Here is an 18,711-nt window from a genome sequence, read left to right on the forward strand (position 1 = left end):
ATATTCTAAGCACTGAAATTCAAATCTTAAATCAAATTCTACCACAACCTCTTCTAGCTGTTTATTCTAATTCTTGGCAACACGGTTTTCAAAAGGTACATAAAAATGGCAATGAGAACAATCAGGTCAAATAATCTCCACAAACATTCTGGGGCTTTTTTAGTAACTAGTGCATATCAACATAGTAATAGCTATTGCCCATTGACTCTGCGAAACATTTGACATTCAAGTGAGTCTGGGTTCTCCTAAACTGTTACACACCAGTACCTTTCCTAATACCTCAGACTTATTTCTGTGGTCACAAAGTCCAAAATTAATCCCTGTTGCAGTTCAAAGTGACATGAGGATGCCCTACAAGTTGAAAAGCAAATGTTCACCATGTTTCAGAAACCCCTTCAAAACACTATAAGAATTAAATACACATCTGTATACAAAGACACCCCAAGACCCCAGAACATCACCTGCTATTAGATTGTTTGCCTCCACAAATAAAACATCTTCTCAGTACATTTGGACATTGGAAACCGGCAGCAAAGCAAACCTTACCTTCTTGAACTACACTGGCACTTCCTGGCTCTTTCGCAGGATCAGACAGCGAGGGCCACTAAGCAGTCACGCACCACCTTAATCTGACAGCAAAGGCCACTCGGAGGCTTGTATTAACTCCAGAATCCATTTTGTTAATGGGTTTTTCAAAATATTTGCTATTTGCAGATGACTCAAGATTCCACCTGGGGTTTATTAATGGACCTTACTCAGAAGTATCGTATCACTAGTGTCACATCAAATCTGGTTCATTTCTTTTAGTCCATTTTCCTCCAGCAAACTTATTATTTGCAAGCCTCAGTTTCACCCACTTTATTATTTCTAGGAACCCAGCCTGAGATATGTTTCATCAAGGTTCCTCTGGCAATTTAAATTCCTATTCACTGCTCCATTTCCTCACCCAGTCAGTCCCTGGTTTCCCTCAAGTACTGATGATCATTTGCCCTCCTACAGCTTCCCTGAATCTCCCAGCACCAACCTGGTGTGATTTTGCTTATAAGCTTTCATTATGTGTCACACTGTATCTTTCTCCAAGCTATCTGGATTGCCACACCAGAAATTACTGAAAATACAAGTTTTCTTTCACTGAATACCAGTATTTACACTTGTGCCAAGGAAAGCTAGAAGCAGCAATAAAGAATAGTAGAAAAATACACATTCAACACAAAGTGAAGTCTTCCAGAAGCCAGCTGCCAATATTTAATGATTCTCCCATGATATCAACACAAAACTTAGCAACCATATCCAATCAGGTCATTTTACAGATTTAACAAAAAGCTCTCATAAACACCTATCACTTCTTGAGTACACTGGGAGACTTTGCTTCAAATCACAGCCATGCAATTACTCCGCACATACATTATTATAGATTTTTACCAGTAGCACAGTACTTTCCTTCTACCCCTATTTTCCGGCAAAGGCAAGGATTTGTGGAAGCTTTCACAGTCAACCTGTCCTCAGGGAGAGTTCTGAACCTGAGCAATTACAGAAAACAGCAGTCAACTTTCAGAAGAGCTGACAACACCTACAAAATGATGGAGGATACACAATGAACCATGGTGGAAAGGCAGCTTCTAATTTCTGTATTCTAAAATGTGGACTGGAAATGCTGCACCAGCAAGACAAAGCACATAATAAATACTTTCAAATCTTTTCAAATAAACCAATAAACACCATCTCCTCTCCAAAGCTTTATTGGACTACCCCAGCCACAACAGCAAAACCAAATGCTTGCCTAGAACAGATATAAACAAATCAACCTGCCAAATGCTTTGATCTAATCCTAAAAAACAAACATTGCCTCCCTCCACAAATCCCACCTGTACTTCCAACTGCTCTTTAACAAAACAAAACCAACAACAACAAAAACAACCAAACATTCAGAAGCTGTTGCATTGGTAAGAACATTAAACAAGCACTTACACTTAATACATATGTATTTTGCTTATGTATTAGAGAGATTTGTTGCAGGAACACAAATTTACTTGAGTTCAGAGTGGCTGTATCGTAAAGACAACTCTAGCTCTCTGCATTTTCAAGGATATACTAAAATTTCTTAAGTATTCTTGGAATTCAGAGTATATTTTGTTCGTGAGTCATCTTATATTCCAGGCATCAAGTGGCTAAATGTCTTTACTCTGCCCCCACCAAAGTCCCCTCCAGAAAAACTTGTGCAAGCATAGTTAAGCTCACATTTCAAGTTACTGGGAATACTCAGTTCCCACAAGTTTTATGTATTATTACCGAATTCTTACAGGAGGCTGCACTTAACATTCACAGTATTATTCTAGAAACTATATAGGTTTTCTGTCTAAGTAACAAAGTATGTTCTACTTCCTGTAGCTGTTTTATATAAAAATATTCTTTGGAGTTAATATTTGGGAAGCCTCGTGGGAGTGACAGGGCACTAAAATAAAAATTAAATGCAGTAAGACTGCCAAGTATTTGTGAATCTGAGTTGCACGACATACAAGAAACTCTCTACAATGCTGATCGGCCTGCATTACCAGCTCAAAGAAAACCCAGAAATCTAAGTGCTCCGAAGTCTACTATAGTATACATTGTGCTGTTCCTCAGGGGATTTCTGCATTTTCCAGCTAATGTTATGTCCAAACATACACATATCATGAAAATTGCATCCTTTGAAAACAGGAAGTTTAAGATTAGGAGGCAACGCCAGCCAGACAATTCCATAAAGAAGTCTTTTGGTAGTTAGGAAAATCTGCCTTGGTTTTCCAAAAAGGAAAGTTACTCTTTCTCAGGCACTAGCTTGCAAGCACTGCTCTTTTCTTTGCCTTTGCTGTCAATAAACAAACAACTAAACAGAAATTCTTCAGGTCAGTAGGACAGAATTTCATAAAGCTCTTCTTACATTGAACAGACCAAGGAACAACACGCCAAGTTTTATCATGTTGGTCTCGTGAGGGAGGTTTCATATTAACAAATATTATCTCAAAGTACCATCAATAGTTACTATAAATTCAAGTATTTTTGACCAAATATATCAATGTTTAGTTGTATAAAACAACATGCAAAGGATCATCTTCAAGGTTTCCTTTCCCAAATCCACTAACACACCCTTGAATAAAACTTGCCATACTAACACTTTCATTTAATATAAGGCAAGGTTTATAGGGAGAGAGAATATCTTACAAGACATAGCTGGAACAAACAGACAAGCTCTTCAATCCTGTCTTCAGCTCTGAAACAGAAGCAGCAAATTCCAACCCAAGCTCAGGCCAGGAACAATTTTTTTGAGCTTAACTTGATTAAACTGGCAAAGTGCTTAATTTTTAAGAGAAAGGGATGGTTGGTCCTGTGGAGCAAAAGGGGAGGTAAGCAAGAGGAGATAAAGTTACCTATCTACAGGTGGTAATCCCCCCTCCCCCAAAAAAACTTTGATAGCTGGACTATGGAAGACTGAAGTTCTATTAAAAATAGTCATTACTAAGTCTGATTTCTGATATTTGAAAGAAATCAGAATTTCAAGTCCTAGGTCCCTCATTTTAGGGTATTTCTTACAGCTCCTCTTAGATTCACCAGTACTATCAGTTACAATTCAGTATATTAAGGTACTGCCAAATAGGAAATAAAAGTATAAAAACGCTAAAGCGGTTCTCTTTTGATGTATAGATTAATTGAGGTCTAACTCGTTTCTATGCCACACATACATCTTCAACATTATCAGAAGCAAAGTGCATAAAAATTTTCAGTGTAAAAGCTCACTCAAACCTGTAGTGACAATATGCTAAACAGTCTTCATTATATACTTAAGCCCAGAAATATGAGCCCTGCAGACTGAGAAAAGCTTACGTTGATATTTTCTAATTGCAGGAGATGTACTGTGTAATAGGACTTGACATCTTCAGATACTAGCCTCACACGGAAACCTGTTTCAGTGAATGTCATTACTTCCTCTTCTTTTGTTGGCCAGTATTGTGCACACTTCACCTATTTTTTTTTAAAGGAAAGAAAAGAAGAAAAAAAGAAAAATCTGATTAAGAAGCCCAGTATCTTGTACCTTGCATGAGCATATTCTGAGACCCTGTTATTCAATACAGTAGACTCAAGTACTTGCCCTCGGTTTGGGGAATTCTCTACGTCCATCATGTTTACAGCCAAATTATTACAGCTGTTATGCATTCCAGCTTTATCTGTTTATGCTTGCTTTCATCACAGGGCTACCATGTTTTGAGATATGCCTTAACCCTTCTCCCTCTCCCCCCTGTAGTTCTCTACAGTGAACAGAGATCTTCACTCAGTTATTTCAACACCATTTCTCTCCATTCCTGATGTGCATACCTGCACATTTACATAACTGATGTCACACACCCAGTTTTCCCAAGGTTTGCTGAATACTGGAAGATTCTACTGAAACAAAAGAATGAACTAACAAAGCAATCCAAAACTGTCCCTTATCTTCTATTCCTGTCACCCTGAACTCGAACTTTCTGTAGGAAAATATTTGCATTAAAAAAGTGACTTTTTAATGGGCTATTCAAATATTTTTCACTAGAAAATCTTCTCTGAAGAGAAACCATAAACCTCACGTGACATGCATTTATGACTAAAATCCACAGTGGTTTTGGGTACATTAGCAGAAAAACTACACAATAACAGAAGATTCCTGTGTTCTGCACGTATACCACCAGCTGTAAAGAACCAAAAATAACTAAACCCGTTTGACAGTTGCTGGGCAGCGGCTTGTCTTCCTTGTTACAAACAGCTAAGATCACTATATAACAAATATACTACTCTGTTAGATTTAGAATAAATAATCTAAAGATACTCTAATTCAGACTTGCTTGCCCACCTTCCATTTTGTTCCAGAGCATCTTGTGCTGCTTCTACTCCATCTCATTTCTATCTGTATATCCTCATTTCTCAGGATGTTACTTTCACCTTTCTGGATGTAGATTTATTAGATGCTGTTTTCACCAAACTGAATTTTGTGTCTTAGCTCCATCACTTTAATGTTACATGAAATACATGTTATGTTGTATGCCAGTGAGAAAGTCTGTTAATTCTTAACATACCACTCAAACGTTGGCCAACTGTATTACCATTGTGTGGCCTACTTTACAACTTTAGGCCTAATATTACTTACCGATTCTTTTTCAACAATTCTGTTCAGCATGACAACTGCTTTGGTTTGTTGTTGCCATACCATTAGCCAAAAATGACAACATGTATTAGGTAGTGGACCCTGTGTAGTAAAAAAAGAAAAAAAAAAGGGAAAAAAAAAAGGGTGGGAGAATGTATAGGCAAAGCAGTGTTTGAATACAGTTCATAGTTCACTGTGTGAAACATAAAAAAGGTCTTCCTCTGAAAAGTTTAAATAAATTATTAATAGAATTATAGAAATGACAGGCAAGAAAGTAACCACACTGCACAGATCATTCCACTACTTAAAAGTTTTTTTTGTTTTAAGAAGGAAGGAAAAAAAATTTTCAAAAGGGCACTAAGAACTCAGGGAAAGGGATTTTTCAGTTTGGGCATCAATACTATTGTGCTGTTAGAAGAAAAGCTAGCACAGGCTTGCTCAGAAGGTACAAGAAGAAATAACAGGTAAAAGTATTGTTGCAACCTGTTTCCAAAAGAACTAAAGAAAATATCAAGAAATATTTGAAAGCTTTATATGTAGTGAACTATGCATACATAAATAGTCCCTTTATCTTTTTCTTAAAACATAAAATAATGTGTCTGCAACTAGATCAAACAGGTGGTTAGAATGAGATATATATAACTCACAGAGTCAAGAAACCATTCAAATAGAAATGACTGTACAAATCCCCCTCCTCCAGATTCTCAATCCCTATAACCTAGTTAATGGGTACTACTTACCTGTGTTAAAATGTAGTATCTCTGGGCTTCTTCTATGACCACTAGGCTGGCATTGATATAGTCATTCTCGGTGTTCTGCAGTTTTACACGACTATGATCATCTAAAATTCAAAGAAAATTAAGAACTAATGATGCATCCATTTCATGAATACTCTCTAACAGGCAAGTTTAGGCCTGACAAGCAATTAGAAATAAATCCTGCAATACAAACCAAACGGCAAACTACAAATATACATGAAACTAATTTCTCATGCAACTTTGATAACTGCCTGTTTCATTCTTCACTCAGCATTCCATCAAAGTAACTTCAGGCAGCTATTAATAGAAGCCGCTCAGAAAACTGGAATACCCAGTTTTCTTTAAAAAACAACCAAACAAACCAACCCTGCCAAAAGATGCTCACAGACATCCCTCAGCAGTTGCATTTCCTTAGTACAACAACACCACAGCCCCCACCAGGCAGCACTCTGTCCCATCACACCAAATCACTCCACTGCATGTTTCCTTTAAGTTCAGAATTACAAGATTTCTGGTGAACTGAAGTTTCATAGGTTGAGGTAGAATCATAAAGTTAAACACAGAAAGCTTCAAAAAAAGGCATAACTGAACTTCTCTAACAAGCCCACTAGTAATAACTCAAACCAAGCTTTGATCAATTTAATTTTCCCTGTAACTTATTGTTCAGTTCTATATAAATTAGAAATACTAAAGGGCACATGCAAAAATGTACCTATTGAACAACTCTTCCAATTTAACTAAGCCTTATCTTATTACGCGGCCTCTCACAATTACACAGGCAAGACAGAAGATTTCCCTATTTATGGCAGAGGCAAGCAAAGGACCCCATTTAAAATTCTAACATTAATATGAGAAAGATTATCAGACACTCATACAAAAACACTGCATAATAAAAAGTCACAGTGGCTGTTCTTAGAACCTTTTAGTATCTGATTTATCACCCTCTAGGAGACATTTAGGTAATTTTACTTGTTCACAGTAAGTAATCCTTCAGCCATTTATTCAAGATGTATTAAATAAATAGAATTTTTAGTTTAAATTTTGTACACAACTGCTTGCCAGGAAATGAGATCCCAACTGACTGCAAACCTCCTGAAGCTCAGCTGCCTAGACAGACTGTTTATGAGAAGAGTAAATAGAAAATAGCAAACAAAAATGAATTTAAGACACTTCAACACATTTCAGGAAGAGAAGGAACAGATTCCATAAAAAAAGTGGCAACCCTGACAGTGAATTACGGTGGAGTGCCAGCTTTTAACCTACATTAACCTGGTCTAGCCCACAAAACTCACTCAGGGTACACACTGATGGCACAGCTGCCTTTAAAATGTTAGCCCTCTCTTCCCTCTCCCATCCCTGCATCAAAAGGCTACCTTCCTTTTCACAAACATCTTGGGAAACGCACAAAATCCTTGAGTTTTGACATGAGCAACTACCACGTTCACATCCAGTCCACCTATGACAGCTGAACTCAGATTAAGTCCTGGTATCACAGCCAGTCTATACAGCACAAGGCTTATCTAAGAAATCCATTAATACGACCCCAGATGGACAAAACACTGATGGGAATAAAAAAAATTGTTACTAAATTACACTCTTGTTCTACAGATAGCTCAAATGATTTTAGAAATACTTTCCATATGTTTGGAAACCTGGGCAAAGTACACTTATTAGGCCTTTATCTGCTTTTATACTCTCATCTGCCTGCTACTGGCAACTGCCAAAGAGAATCTTGCTGGATTCAAGGAAAGAAGTCAACAGTAAGTTACTAATTTTTTTTTTATTATTTTTTTTTTCTTCTTTATTTTTAACGACTGAGATTTAGGGTTGTCATCCTACCTCCTTTAGCTGCTACCTTTTATATGCAGCCATGTACAAACGTGCAGAGAACAGAAATATGCTGAAAACCTATTTTTAATACAAAAGTATGAGAAAGTTACTGGTTTAGTGTGTTTTCATTAGCATTCCAGCTGTAAGGCAACACCGTCTTGTCTTTCAGGACTCTTAAAACAATTTATGATACATCTCTATGAAAAAAAATATTATCAAAGCCAAGATACAGTAAAATTAAGACACACATGTGTTTAAAGTTAAATATATCTCCTTGTATTATTTTGTCTGGATAGGAAAGTGTTACTTTTTCCTTTCATGTATCACTTTATCTGAAATGTTTCTACTGGAGAGAAACCAAGACCTTTGTAAATATTACATGTCATTTGCCAACAGGAAAAACTTAAGATCTTGTTATAGTAAATCACACATACCGGTACTAGTGTTCTCGGAAAGATGACGTAAGCAAGCGCTGTTAACAGTTTAATCACCCGGCAGCAGCTGCTGTATTGCTGCCAGTAGGAGATAATTACCGAGGCTCTAATGAGGCTTCCTACTGTAATCTTCACACGCATTTCCAGGCTTATTTTTTCTTTCTTATAAATTATGCTTTGTAAACATGACAAATGAAATTCTGAAAGTGTTTTTAAAAGCCCCTTTAACAACTAATTCCATGTACAGGCAGCCTCCCTCCTCCCCAACTAAAACACAAACGATCCTACATAAAAAATACACTGGCGCACACGCCATAGGACAAAGAAAACCACTAGAATATATTGATTTCTCTTCTTTCAAGGGAAAACGTTCCTAAAGGACATAACGACCCAGAAACCTCATTCAAGCCCTCGCTTGCTCTTCTGAATTAAATGAAGCAAGCCAACTTTTGACAGAAAGTTAGCCCTAACATATTTCCTGTATATTAATCTTTTCCAGTTACAAAGTACCTCAGATTTATATGAATGATAAATCTATCTTAAATCTTAAACACTTTTCTGAAATGTTGCCATGCCCACAACAGCTAAAATGTAGTACTCATTTTCTGAAGTTCTAATTCCCCTATTTCAACAAACTACGCAGCCCAAAAAGGAAGTGAAAACCTTAAAAATGCTTCTCATTCTGGCTTCAGCAGTAAGAAAACTACTCCCAGAACCATCCTGTCCGAGATAAGCAAACTCTTATTATCCACTTCAAGCGAAACTCTGCCCCACTGATATCACAGACAACACTCCCCATGTCTCAAATAAGGCAGAGACTTCACATTACACATCCATTCACCCACTCCCTGCTAATAAGAAAATAACATATCCAGTTAGAACTGAGATACAAAACATCTGGCATTTTACCTCATACAGTTCTTGCAGTCGGTTAATGAAAGGATTTCATTTGAAAACAACTGTGTTTCTAGAAGTGAAACCAGTGTATAACTTAAAAATTATCTTTTATCCAAGAGATGTGTCTGGCTCCCCAAATATAGAGCCATTAACAAAGGAGGGTGAAACACTACTTAGTGAATTTTAAAAAGTCATAAATAAAACATGTAGCCATAAACCATCCCAGTGACCCAGTCTGACCCTTTCCGGCCTACCCACAAATCCCCTTCATTTCACTAATTTAAATCTAGCCTGAGCTGCTACATTATTCAAATTACAATACTCTCTCACTGGACTTACAGTCTCAAGACTCAGGGGTTGCCTAAGGCAAAGGAAAGGCAAAGTGACTCTTCCCCACCCCGCCACTGGTTGTACATAATGAATGCCATCATATCAATCATGAACAAGCTCATAACTGAAATTTATCCATACTGAAATGTATGTATAACTACTGCATGGGATCCTTACACTTTTAAGCAGGACTGTGAAAAAAACTTTATTGTATCTTAAGTTTGGATCAGTGTGTGCTATTAAAATTCCCCTCTTCCTCAAACCCAAAGAAAAAAGTATCTCCAAAAGTATCATGCTGAGTTCACATACCATGCTTCTGGTAGCAGGATGTTTTGGAGAATCATGAGATAATGTAATAAAAATCATCAACATCACTTCTAATATTGACAACAAGAAGTGCAGTAGGCTTATTTTGGAAAGATCATCTCCCTGTTCTCAGCACACTCGGAACACAGGACAGAAAGGGAACATTTTTGCAATGATAATTAATCAGCACTGTGCAAAACCATCCACGTCAGCTCTAACTCCATTCTCTGTAAAGCACAATACTCTTTATGTTCCTTTCCCCTGGTAACAACTGTAAGCCTGGGGCTGAAAGGTCCAACAGAGAGTTTACTAATGGCCAGAGGAAGAAAACAAGAGAAATCACTACCTTTCAGGACATTCCAACAGCAATATGATCTACTAGGCAAAACTGTTCAAATGACCTAAGAAATTGGGCTACACACATTACAAAATAAGCTTAAAGAAACAACTGCACAATCCCTCACCTACTCCCCAAAAGCAAAAGAAAAATTTAAAAAATCCTATCAATTTTGCTGACGAGATTTACTTCTTGCCTCTAAATCTGGGACCATGGTAAAGCAGATCTCTAAAGGTGTTTACAGTTGATCTGAGACACTAGACTCCTCTGATATCAACTAAGGATAAGATTTTGAAGGAGAGTAATAACAGAAATCTTAGAGTTTATTAAAGCTATCAATAAAGAATAATAACCTCACAAGTTATTTTCCTCTTAACAATGTTTTCTGAGAAACTGTTTCATCTGTCAGGAAATGACTAGCTGTCAAACCAAACCTATTTCAGATTAACTTCCTGTTTCAATACTACTGCATAGCCAAAATATTCCTCTCCCTATTCTAGACTAATACCAATCTGCTAGACTGCTATTTATTTTGGCTAGGCAGTAACTCTTGAGGGCTTTTACCCAACCAAACTTATCCACACCACAGCTCTTTAGCCAACAAAACTGGACACTAACAAAAATATTTATGAAACCGGAGACAATGTGAAACTCAGCTGTAATGGGCAAAGATGATTACCCTTTCCCAGCCAACAGAAATCAACTTTTACCTAGAAATGTATGTAATGGACAGAAACTGGTTTCAGTGTGTGGTTGAAATGGGGCAAACCAACCCAAGGCATTTTTTCCTGCACTTGTAATCTACATCTTTTCCATAAAACAGAATAATCTTTGCATTTCCTCTTGCAGACTTAGCACGTCAGATTTTAGAGCGGCTTGGCCACTATCTAGGTTAACAAACTATTTTTTCACTGCTATGGAGAAATAAAACATTTTCATCAAATTTTGTCTTCCAATATGTTTAAGTAGCTAGATCTTAGTTTAACTGCTAGTTCTGAAGGCCTTTGACTATCAAAGAATATTAGTATTATCACCTGTTTTTTCATTTAAACACTGTTAAAGAGCAGTAAAATTTGCAAAGTGAAGGACTGAGACATTAAGATTGAGTAAGACTGAGTTATCTTGCATTTCTGCAATGCCAGTTACTTTCATATATGCACCATGATTAGAAGTGTTCACCAGAGCGACCAAACTGCATAGCTTTTACCCCAGCTGCTTTGAAATTTAGGTACTGTTTTCCTGGAATGTTATTTATCATATATTGCCTTCCAGGTCTATTTCTCCAGCTCTCACTATTGTTACAGAAACATTTATGAGTCATATTTGAAACCACACAGATGTAAAATTCAACAGGAATTAGTTCAAACAGTGTTTTGCTCTGTTCTTCTCATACAGCCTGTTCATAGTGCCCAGTTCTGCAGGCTGTCTTGGTGCCCAATTCAAACATTCTTTCTGTCATAAATGCTAAAAAACTGAGACATGCCTCATAAAGTTCACCATCTTAGTTCAGTCATCAAGTTAGACTTCAAGTCAAGTAGCATATAACAATCCTAACTGAGCCCAACTACTACTTCAAGACTAGATTTTTTCTGTCTCTCAGATATTACACAGGGTCGAGGAATTAAAACAGTGACATAATTAATTTCCTCCTGATGAAACAAGCATATCAGAAGCAGCACGCTTTGCCATCACCAAAGTAGAGGTGTTTGGTGCTCTTCACTACTGTATAAGGCATGCCATGATTAAGGAAAACTTTGAGCTCCAAAAAAACTACAGGAGATAAATACAAGTCACACCTCTACGATTACTGCAGGCATTATTAGATGCTACTTAAATAACACAATGTATTTCTTGTTTATTTTAGGAACACTCTTTTTAAAAAGAAAGCAAACCCACAAATGTATTGGAGCTGCCATTCTCTCTGCAGTATCGCCTAAGTAATGAAATCTATGGATGGGAGAAATGGTAAATGCATGAATACAGCTCCTGCCACAGAAGTTTACAGGATATTGGACCTACAAATAGAACCTGGGTCTCATGGGTTCCAGTCCAATTTCCTGCCTTCTCTTCTTACAAACTCTATCCCAATTTAAGTATGAAACAGAAAGTGAATAAAATATGATCTGCTTTGCTTCTGGTAAGACGCTAATGCCATGCTGTAACAGGACAGCAAACCTGAGACATGTTAAGAACTTCTGTACAGATCAGCAATGGTCTAGCAGAGGCCTATCCCCCTTTTCTAAGCACACAGCAGAAGTTAGACAGCCTGGACTGATTGAGGTATCTTCTTCAGAACTGTAGATTTCTCAGACAGATCATACTAGGGAATACCATGCAGACACGGCAAAGAGGCTGTGCATCAAACTCTTAAGCTTGGTTCCATCAGAGTGCAGTACAGAGATTCAGTGTTAAGCCAGACTGGAACCATTTGGTAGAAATACGCTGTGCAAGTTGGCATTCCAGCAGCAGTCTAATGAGCAGCATGAAGCGCTGCATCTGACCAGTATGACTCAACCCGAGACCCTTTCTGTGCAATTTTGAGAAGTGCTATGCACATGCCATTACCACAACCTTCAACTGGAAACAAGGAGTTCAGCACTTCTCCAAATCTTACAATAGGTATTCAGATTAGATTTTCAAACAAAAAACCCCAGTATACCAGTAACCCTTCAAAAATTCTAGATCCAGTAACAAGAAGGCTTTTAGGAGCCTTTGGTGCTCTGGGAAACTTCGTACTGAAGAACACTCAAACATTTAACCTGCTCCAACTTAAATATTTTGTAGAACAATTAAGGCTGCACTAAATTTTTTCCTAGTTCTTTTGAAAGATTTATGATAGCTTTCTCCAGCTATAACTGCATATTGGTACTCTTTTGCTCATATGTCTTTTTATAATAATTTTGGATTACAGTTTCTAAAGTAAATTATATTGAAAAAAGTCCACAACACTTCAGTAGCAAAGAAGCTGGTAAAAGAAAAAGCTGCCTTCACCTGAGATGCAAGATCATTATGTCACAAAGGCTATTTTATAGCAGTTAGCAAAACACAAGGCACTCCATACCACACCTACTTGCATTAAGAAAATTAAAAAACAATTTCATGTGTACATTCTTGCACACAGACAAAAATAACAAAATCTCAAGTATTTTTTTAAAGCAACAGTAGAAATCGAGCAGCATTTATCCACACAATGTTACAAACGTTCAGAATCACTTAGCCCAAAGGGAAACTGTTTGTGTTAGGCAAGGTTTACTAACTTAATTTCTGTGCTCAGTAGATGTTGACTTTTTTAATGACAGACAAAGCAATTTTAAACAATTTATGAGAAAAATATCTTTACAATGCCACTTTGCAGCTCACAAACATTTATCTATAAACTATGATTTGCAATCACCTCTCATTCACCATGCAACACAATGAGTTTAACACATTAACTTTTCTCTCTTCTGTGCATGTGTTACAAAAAGCACATTTATCACAGGATACACACCTATAGAAATAAACAAAATACAAAACCTACAATGACCATGATTTACTATCTACAGTATTTAAAAGTAAAGTGAGTAAATTAAAAGTCTATAACGTTCACTGAAATAATTACAGAAAAGATACTTACATGGACTAACATCTCTGTATCTGTTTCGATTTCTGTTTTCTGGATATTTTGCAACTCTGTGGGGGTAGTCACTGGATTTATGTCGAATTTCCTTTAAAAGATAAAAAATGCAATTTACTTATAGCCAGTATGCTGATTAACAGTAGTGTTCTATACATCCTATTGTAAGGCTTTCAAGCTTACTCATTAATTAAGGTAATTAATAATTAACATTTTTAAATGAACCTTTACTACACCTAGTGTCATTTTCACTCAGAAAATATGTCTCTCACTCTTGGACAAGCTGTTGCCATTTACATTTCCCTGCACTTGGCTAAGACCACCAAACTAACATATGCACAATTTGGTAAGCAACTGGTATAGCAGGAAGAAAGGGAAGAAAAAAAAAAACCCAGGTATTTATTATGCTTACAGTTTACCTCAGACTTGCATGTTATCTCCCACAGCAATAAGAGACTCAGATAGATAGAACTAACAGCAGTATACTGTCATAAAACCCCACAGATGTAACCGAACTAGTTCACAGAATCACAGAACGGTTTGGGTTGGAAGGGACCTTAAAGACCATCTAGTTTCAAGCCCCCTGCTGTGGGCAGGGACACCTCCCAATAGACCAGGTGGCTCAAAGCCCCATTCAGCCTGGCTTTGAACACTCACATGAATGGGGCATCCTGTTCCAGCCTCCATCCTCACGGTGAAGAACTTCTCCCTGTATCTAATCTAAATCTACCCTCTTTCAGTTCAAAGCCATTATCCCTTGTCCTGTCACCACACACCTTTGCAAAAAGTCCCTCTCCAGCTTTCTTAACTACTGAAAGACTGCTATAAGGTCTCCTCCGAGCCTTCTCTTCTCCAGGCTGAACCACCTGGAGGACAAAGTTAATGATTTTAATGGCTGCTCTTAACAGCAGCTGGTAATTCCTGGTAGTTTCACAGTTCAACCCACAGAGCTGTAGTAGCTAAACAGGATCCAATATGAAGCAGCAATTCTAGACTCACAAATAGCAATATGAAATCACAGCCTACTTCTCCCTGGGCATTAATACAAATCTTTCAATAATCTGAATTTGGAAGATATTCAAACATACTCATGTCACTGACAGGCTTTTTAAAAGAACATACTGTTAATATATTCTGAGTGTTCTGTTTTATTAATTTTTTGCCTCTGTATCTTTTCCTCAACTTCATTAAGGTACAAAGAATTACCTTATGTAGACAACTGAAAACACAGCTGAAGTGCTATTGATGAGCAGCCTCCAACAAACTGAACTCCTTTATATCTCAGTACCAATGCCACCTCAGCAGACATGTTGTACGGTATAGAACTGACAATATCTTACTTTAAATTTCCTTTTGTTTTTAGATGATGCTGCTACAAATTATCATTATGTCCCGAAGAGCATTTAAACTTCTCTTTACAACTAAGCACTCTTTCACCTTCTCTATGTTTCTCCTATCATCTTTGTCTTTCCAAACTTCCTAAATAGTCTGTCCAATGTCCAGACTTCATAGCCTGTCCCAGACAACTAACACAACCAAAAAGGACTGCAGTAGAAATCTAACACAGACAAGGAAGCTCAATTTTCTTGGTGCTTAAGTGCAGTGCCAACCTGTAAAGAACCTAAACCACAATGCAGAGTAGAAACTGTCAATCATCAATGCTCTATGGATTTGTATAAAAATTTCTTCATCTATTAGACAATCAGTGGTTTTTTTTAGTTTGACCCAGCACACTAGAACTTGTCTTCTCCTCTGGTTTATATGGCTTACAAGCTTTGGGATGATGAATAAATGCGTCTGGCAGGCATTCACAACCAAGTTCCCATGAAATGTAAATTTTGTATTATTCCACAACAGGATGCAACATTTTTTTGTTTTAAAAGCACTAGCATCCTCTGTACACAGAAAAAGACCTGTCATTAGTCATGAAACATTAAAACAGCTAGAAACACTACTACAATAATGGGGATAGGGCTCGTTAAAAAGGAAGTTTAATGACTAGTTCTAAAATCCCTTTTCCCACCTACAATCCAGCCATCACAAACTGGAGGAATAAATCAGATTCCAGATGTAATGTAATGCATGTTACACAAGAAAAATTTGCACTGGGGGAAAAAGTGAAAATCAGTATTATTTATTCAGTCATTAATTCAGATTGGACAGGAGCCCTGGGAGTCAACATAAATATTCCAAGCTTCATGGGATTTTACCACAAGTCTTGGTAAATTAATGGAAGAGAAGGGCAAATATACATAACTAGTCTCAACAAGAATAAAAACGTCAATACTGAACTTTTTTTCTTCAGAGAAACTTACACTTCTCAGGCCAAGTATGTATGTTTCTCATACAACACTACCATAGGAAAATACCTTCATTAAAAAAAAAAAAAGTGGAAAAACAAGTAGTCAGTAATTAAGAGTATTTTCTACAAGTCTGTGCTATTCAAAAACATCATTTGCTATCTTCTCTTTATGTTTTTAAGTCGCTGTGTATTCTCTAGTTTTAATACAAAACAAATGCATTATTACCCTGAAAAAAACCCCAGGTTTGCAAATCTACAAAATCAGAGAAATGTAAAATTTTAGTAAAAAAAAAAACTTTATTAAAAATATTTTACAGCATAGCTGTAGAAAAAATTAGGAAACCAGTATACAAAGTATAGAAGAGCTTAATATACAATTTTCTTTCTGGTTTACTTATCCAAGCACAACTAGATAATATGAAAATGAGCTGGGAAAGCTAACTTGTCCAGCTGGGCTATATCAGATGCAATGTGTCTGTGTGTGCTTTTCTCCCTCATGAGAAATACTGGTTCTGGATTTCTTCCTGTACACTTTTATCTCATTAACTTAGCACAGCTTATTTCTCCTATTCCCTGTTAAATTCAAACTAAAGTTCGGTTCCATAATATCTGTTTAGAGATAATGTATTTCAAGTACATGTAAATCGAATACACCACAACCTAAAGTTAACAAAAAGAACTCTCGCTTTGGATTGGTTTTGCTCATTTGTGAAAGAGCATTGTAAAAACACATACTGGCTGAAATAACTGCTCTAGTACTATAAGCTTATATAGAAAGTCTCGCATATAGAACGGACTCAAAGACTGTTGTTGTAAGTTAGTAATCTCGTTGTTTATAGTGGTGTATTTTCTGAGACAACGGAGCAGGTTCCCCGCAGCCGCCCAGCGGGTGAGGAGAGTGAGCGGGCGCCTGAGGACCCGCTGCGCAGCAGTTTCGATGGCAGAGCCGCCAGCACCAGGGGGAACGGCGAGCCTTCAGCGGATCGGTATTACCACGTATAACTTTCCGCTCTGCCTGGAAACCGCGGGTAAAACACGCTCGCCCGGCTCAGACCAGGCCACCCGGCTAAACCCTCCGCTCCCCGCCGCCAGCACCCGGCTAAGGGGCTCCGGCCGCCGCCGGCTCCGCGCAGGCGCAGTGCGCCGCCAGCACCCCCGCCGCCGGGCGGCGCGCAGGCGCAGCGGCAGCGCACGCGGCACAGCGCCTGCGCGCTGCCTCCCTCCGGCATCCCCTCCCAGCGAGCAGCGGCGGCCGCCTTCCGGGCGCATGCGCAGCGGCTGCCCGCAGTTCCGCTGCGTGCACCTGAAAACGAGTCGTGGCCCAGCGGCTTCCCCTCCCCGCTGAGGCGGCTCGCACCGGGAACGGGCGCTGCCAGCCCGCGGCCCCCTCCCCGTCCTCCCTCCCGCCGGGGCAGAGCCGGAGCGACCTCCTTCGCTCACCAGATAACGCGCCTGCCAGTCGTTGGTGGCATCGATCTTCTGGAACTCCTGCTCGATAATGGCGGACATGGCGGTGGCGGCCAGAGCGCGAGCCTGTCCGACGGCCGGCAAGCTCCCGACCCCTCGCGCGCTGCCCGCCACACGGGAGCGGCGAGCGCGCACATACGCTCGCAGCGAGTCCCCCGCCGCCCGCGCCAGGCGCATGCGCGGCCCTTGGCACCGCCCACCGAGGGCTGCCGAGACCACGCCCTCGGGGCGGAGGGAAGCACCTGGGGTGACGTCACGGAGCGGCGGAGGCGCGGAAATGGGGGCCCGGGGCCGCCCGCCAGTGGTTTAGGGGCTCGCCGGGCTTGCACAGGCCCGCGGCGCCTGGGGCGAGGGAAAGGCGACTTCGGTCGCAAAGCCGGTAACAGCCGTTATTGTCCCCGTGTCAATGAAAGGACAAGACACCTCCATGAGCGCGTCCGGCCAGCAGCGCGGCGCCGCCGCTGAGTCCCCGGCCCGGTTCAGCGCGGTGCGGCCCGCGTTCCGCCTTCAGCTGCTCGCTTTTAAAAAGCAGAAGTAAGAAAATACGGCCGTGTCAGACAAGCGGCGGCCAGGCTTGCCGTCTCAAAAAGCAGAAACGCGGCAGCCCGCGGCCATTGCTTCGAGGAGAGAGCCCGAGGAAGCGGCTTCGCGTAAAACTGAAGGTCAGGCGGAGTTCAGCAGGAGCTGCAGGGAAATGCGCTGTGCGGATCAGCCGGACGGAGAAGTGCCCTTCCCAGAGTGCGCTCCGTGACTCAGCACAGGCTGCTGATTAACGTAACGCCGATTTAATAATACATGTCGCTAACTAGTACCGCAAAGGGGAAGAGATTAAAGCCCCGGGCTCCGTCCTCACACCCCGCCTCCAGTGGCCGCCCTGCTGTTGGCCCAGCGGCCTCCTCTCCGCAGGGGCCATGTCCCAGACTAACTCCCAGCCCCCCCCTCACCCTGCAGCGGGCGCCCCCCGGCCCGCCACTAACCGAGAGGTTTAATGAAGAACATTTTTATCGGCCCCTTCTCACACCCGCCGTGCCCCACCGCTCCCCGAAGCTCCCCCACTCTGTTAACCCCGCTCCGCCCAGCCGACTCTGCCGCTTAGCCCCGCCCCTTCTGGCGTCCCTGGCGTTTAGCCCCACCTCCTGGTGCTTAGCCCCGCCCCTCGGGGCTTAGCTCCTCCCGGTTCTGCCGCAGCTGGGGCCGTTCGCGCCATACCGACCCGGGTTCCCTTCCGAGTACCCGTCAGCGGGCTGGTACCCGCGCGGAGGTGCTGAGCGCGGCATCTCCAGCC

The 18,711-nt window shown here is 40.2% G+C and overlaps 1 protein-coding gene across 3 annotated transcripts in view; it reads right to left on the reverse strand.

Annotated features, from left to right (window-relative positions):
- The window catches only part of PTPN2 (protein tyrosine phosphatase non-receptor type 2), a 33,996-nt gene extending 16,382 nt beyond the window's left edge, over window positions 1-17,614 (reverse strand). For 2 of the 3 annotated variants that reach the window (XM_082046315.1, XM_082046314.1), the window contains exons 1-5: window positions 17,400-17,614; window positions 13,658-13,748; window positions 5,890-5,990; window positions 5,153-5,251; window positions 3,859-3,996 (exon numbers count right to left, since the gene is read on the reverse strand). In XM_082046315.1, coding sequence (XP_081902441.1) covers window positions 3,859-3,996; window positions 5,153-5,251; window positions 5,890-5,990; window positions 13,658-13,748; window positions 17,400-17,603 — 633 coding nt within the window. In that variant the 5' untranslated portion in view covers window positions 17,604-17,614. The remainder of the gene's footprint in view (window positions 1-3,858; window positions 3,997-5,152; window positions 5,252-5,889; window positions 5,991-13,657; window positions 13,749-17,399) is intronic. The other variant, XM_082046316.1, reaches the window with a different exon arrangement.
- Between the last annotated feature and the right edge of the window lie 1,097 nt (window positions 17,615-18,711).

The sequence above is a fragment of the Streptopelia decaocto genome (assembly GCF_964273445.1).
Source record: "Streptopelia decaocto genome assembly, chromosome: 2".
Lineage (NCBI taxonomy): Eukaryota > Metazoa > Chordata > Aves > Columbiformes > Columbidae > Streptopelia > Streptopelia decaocto.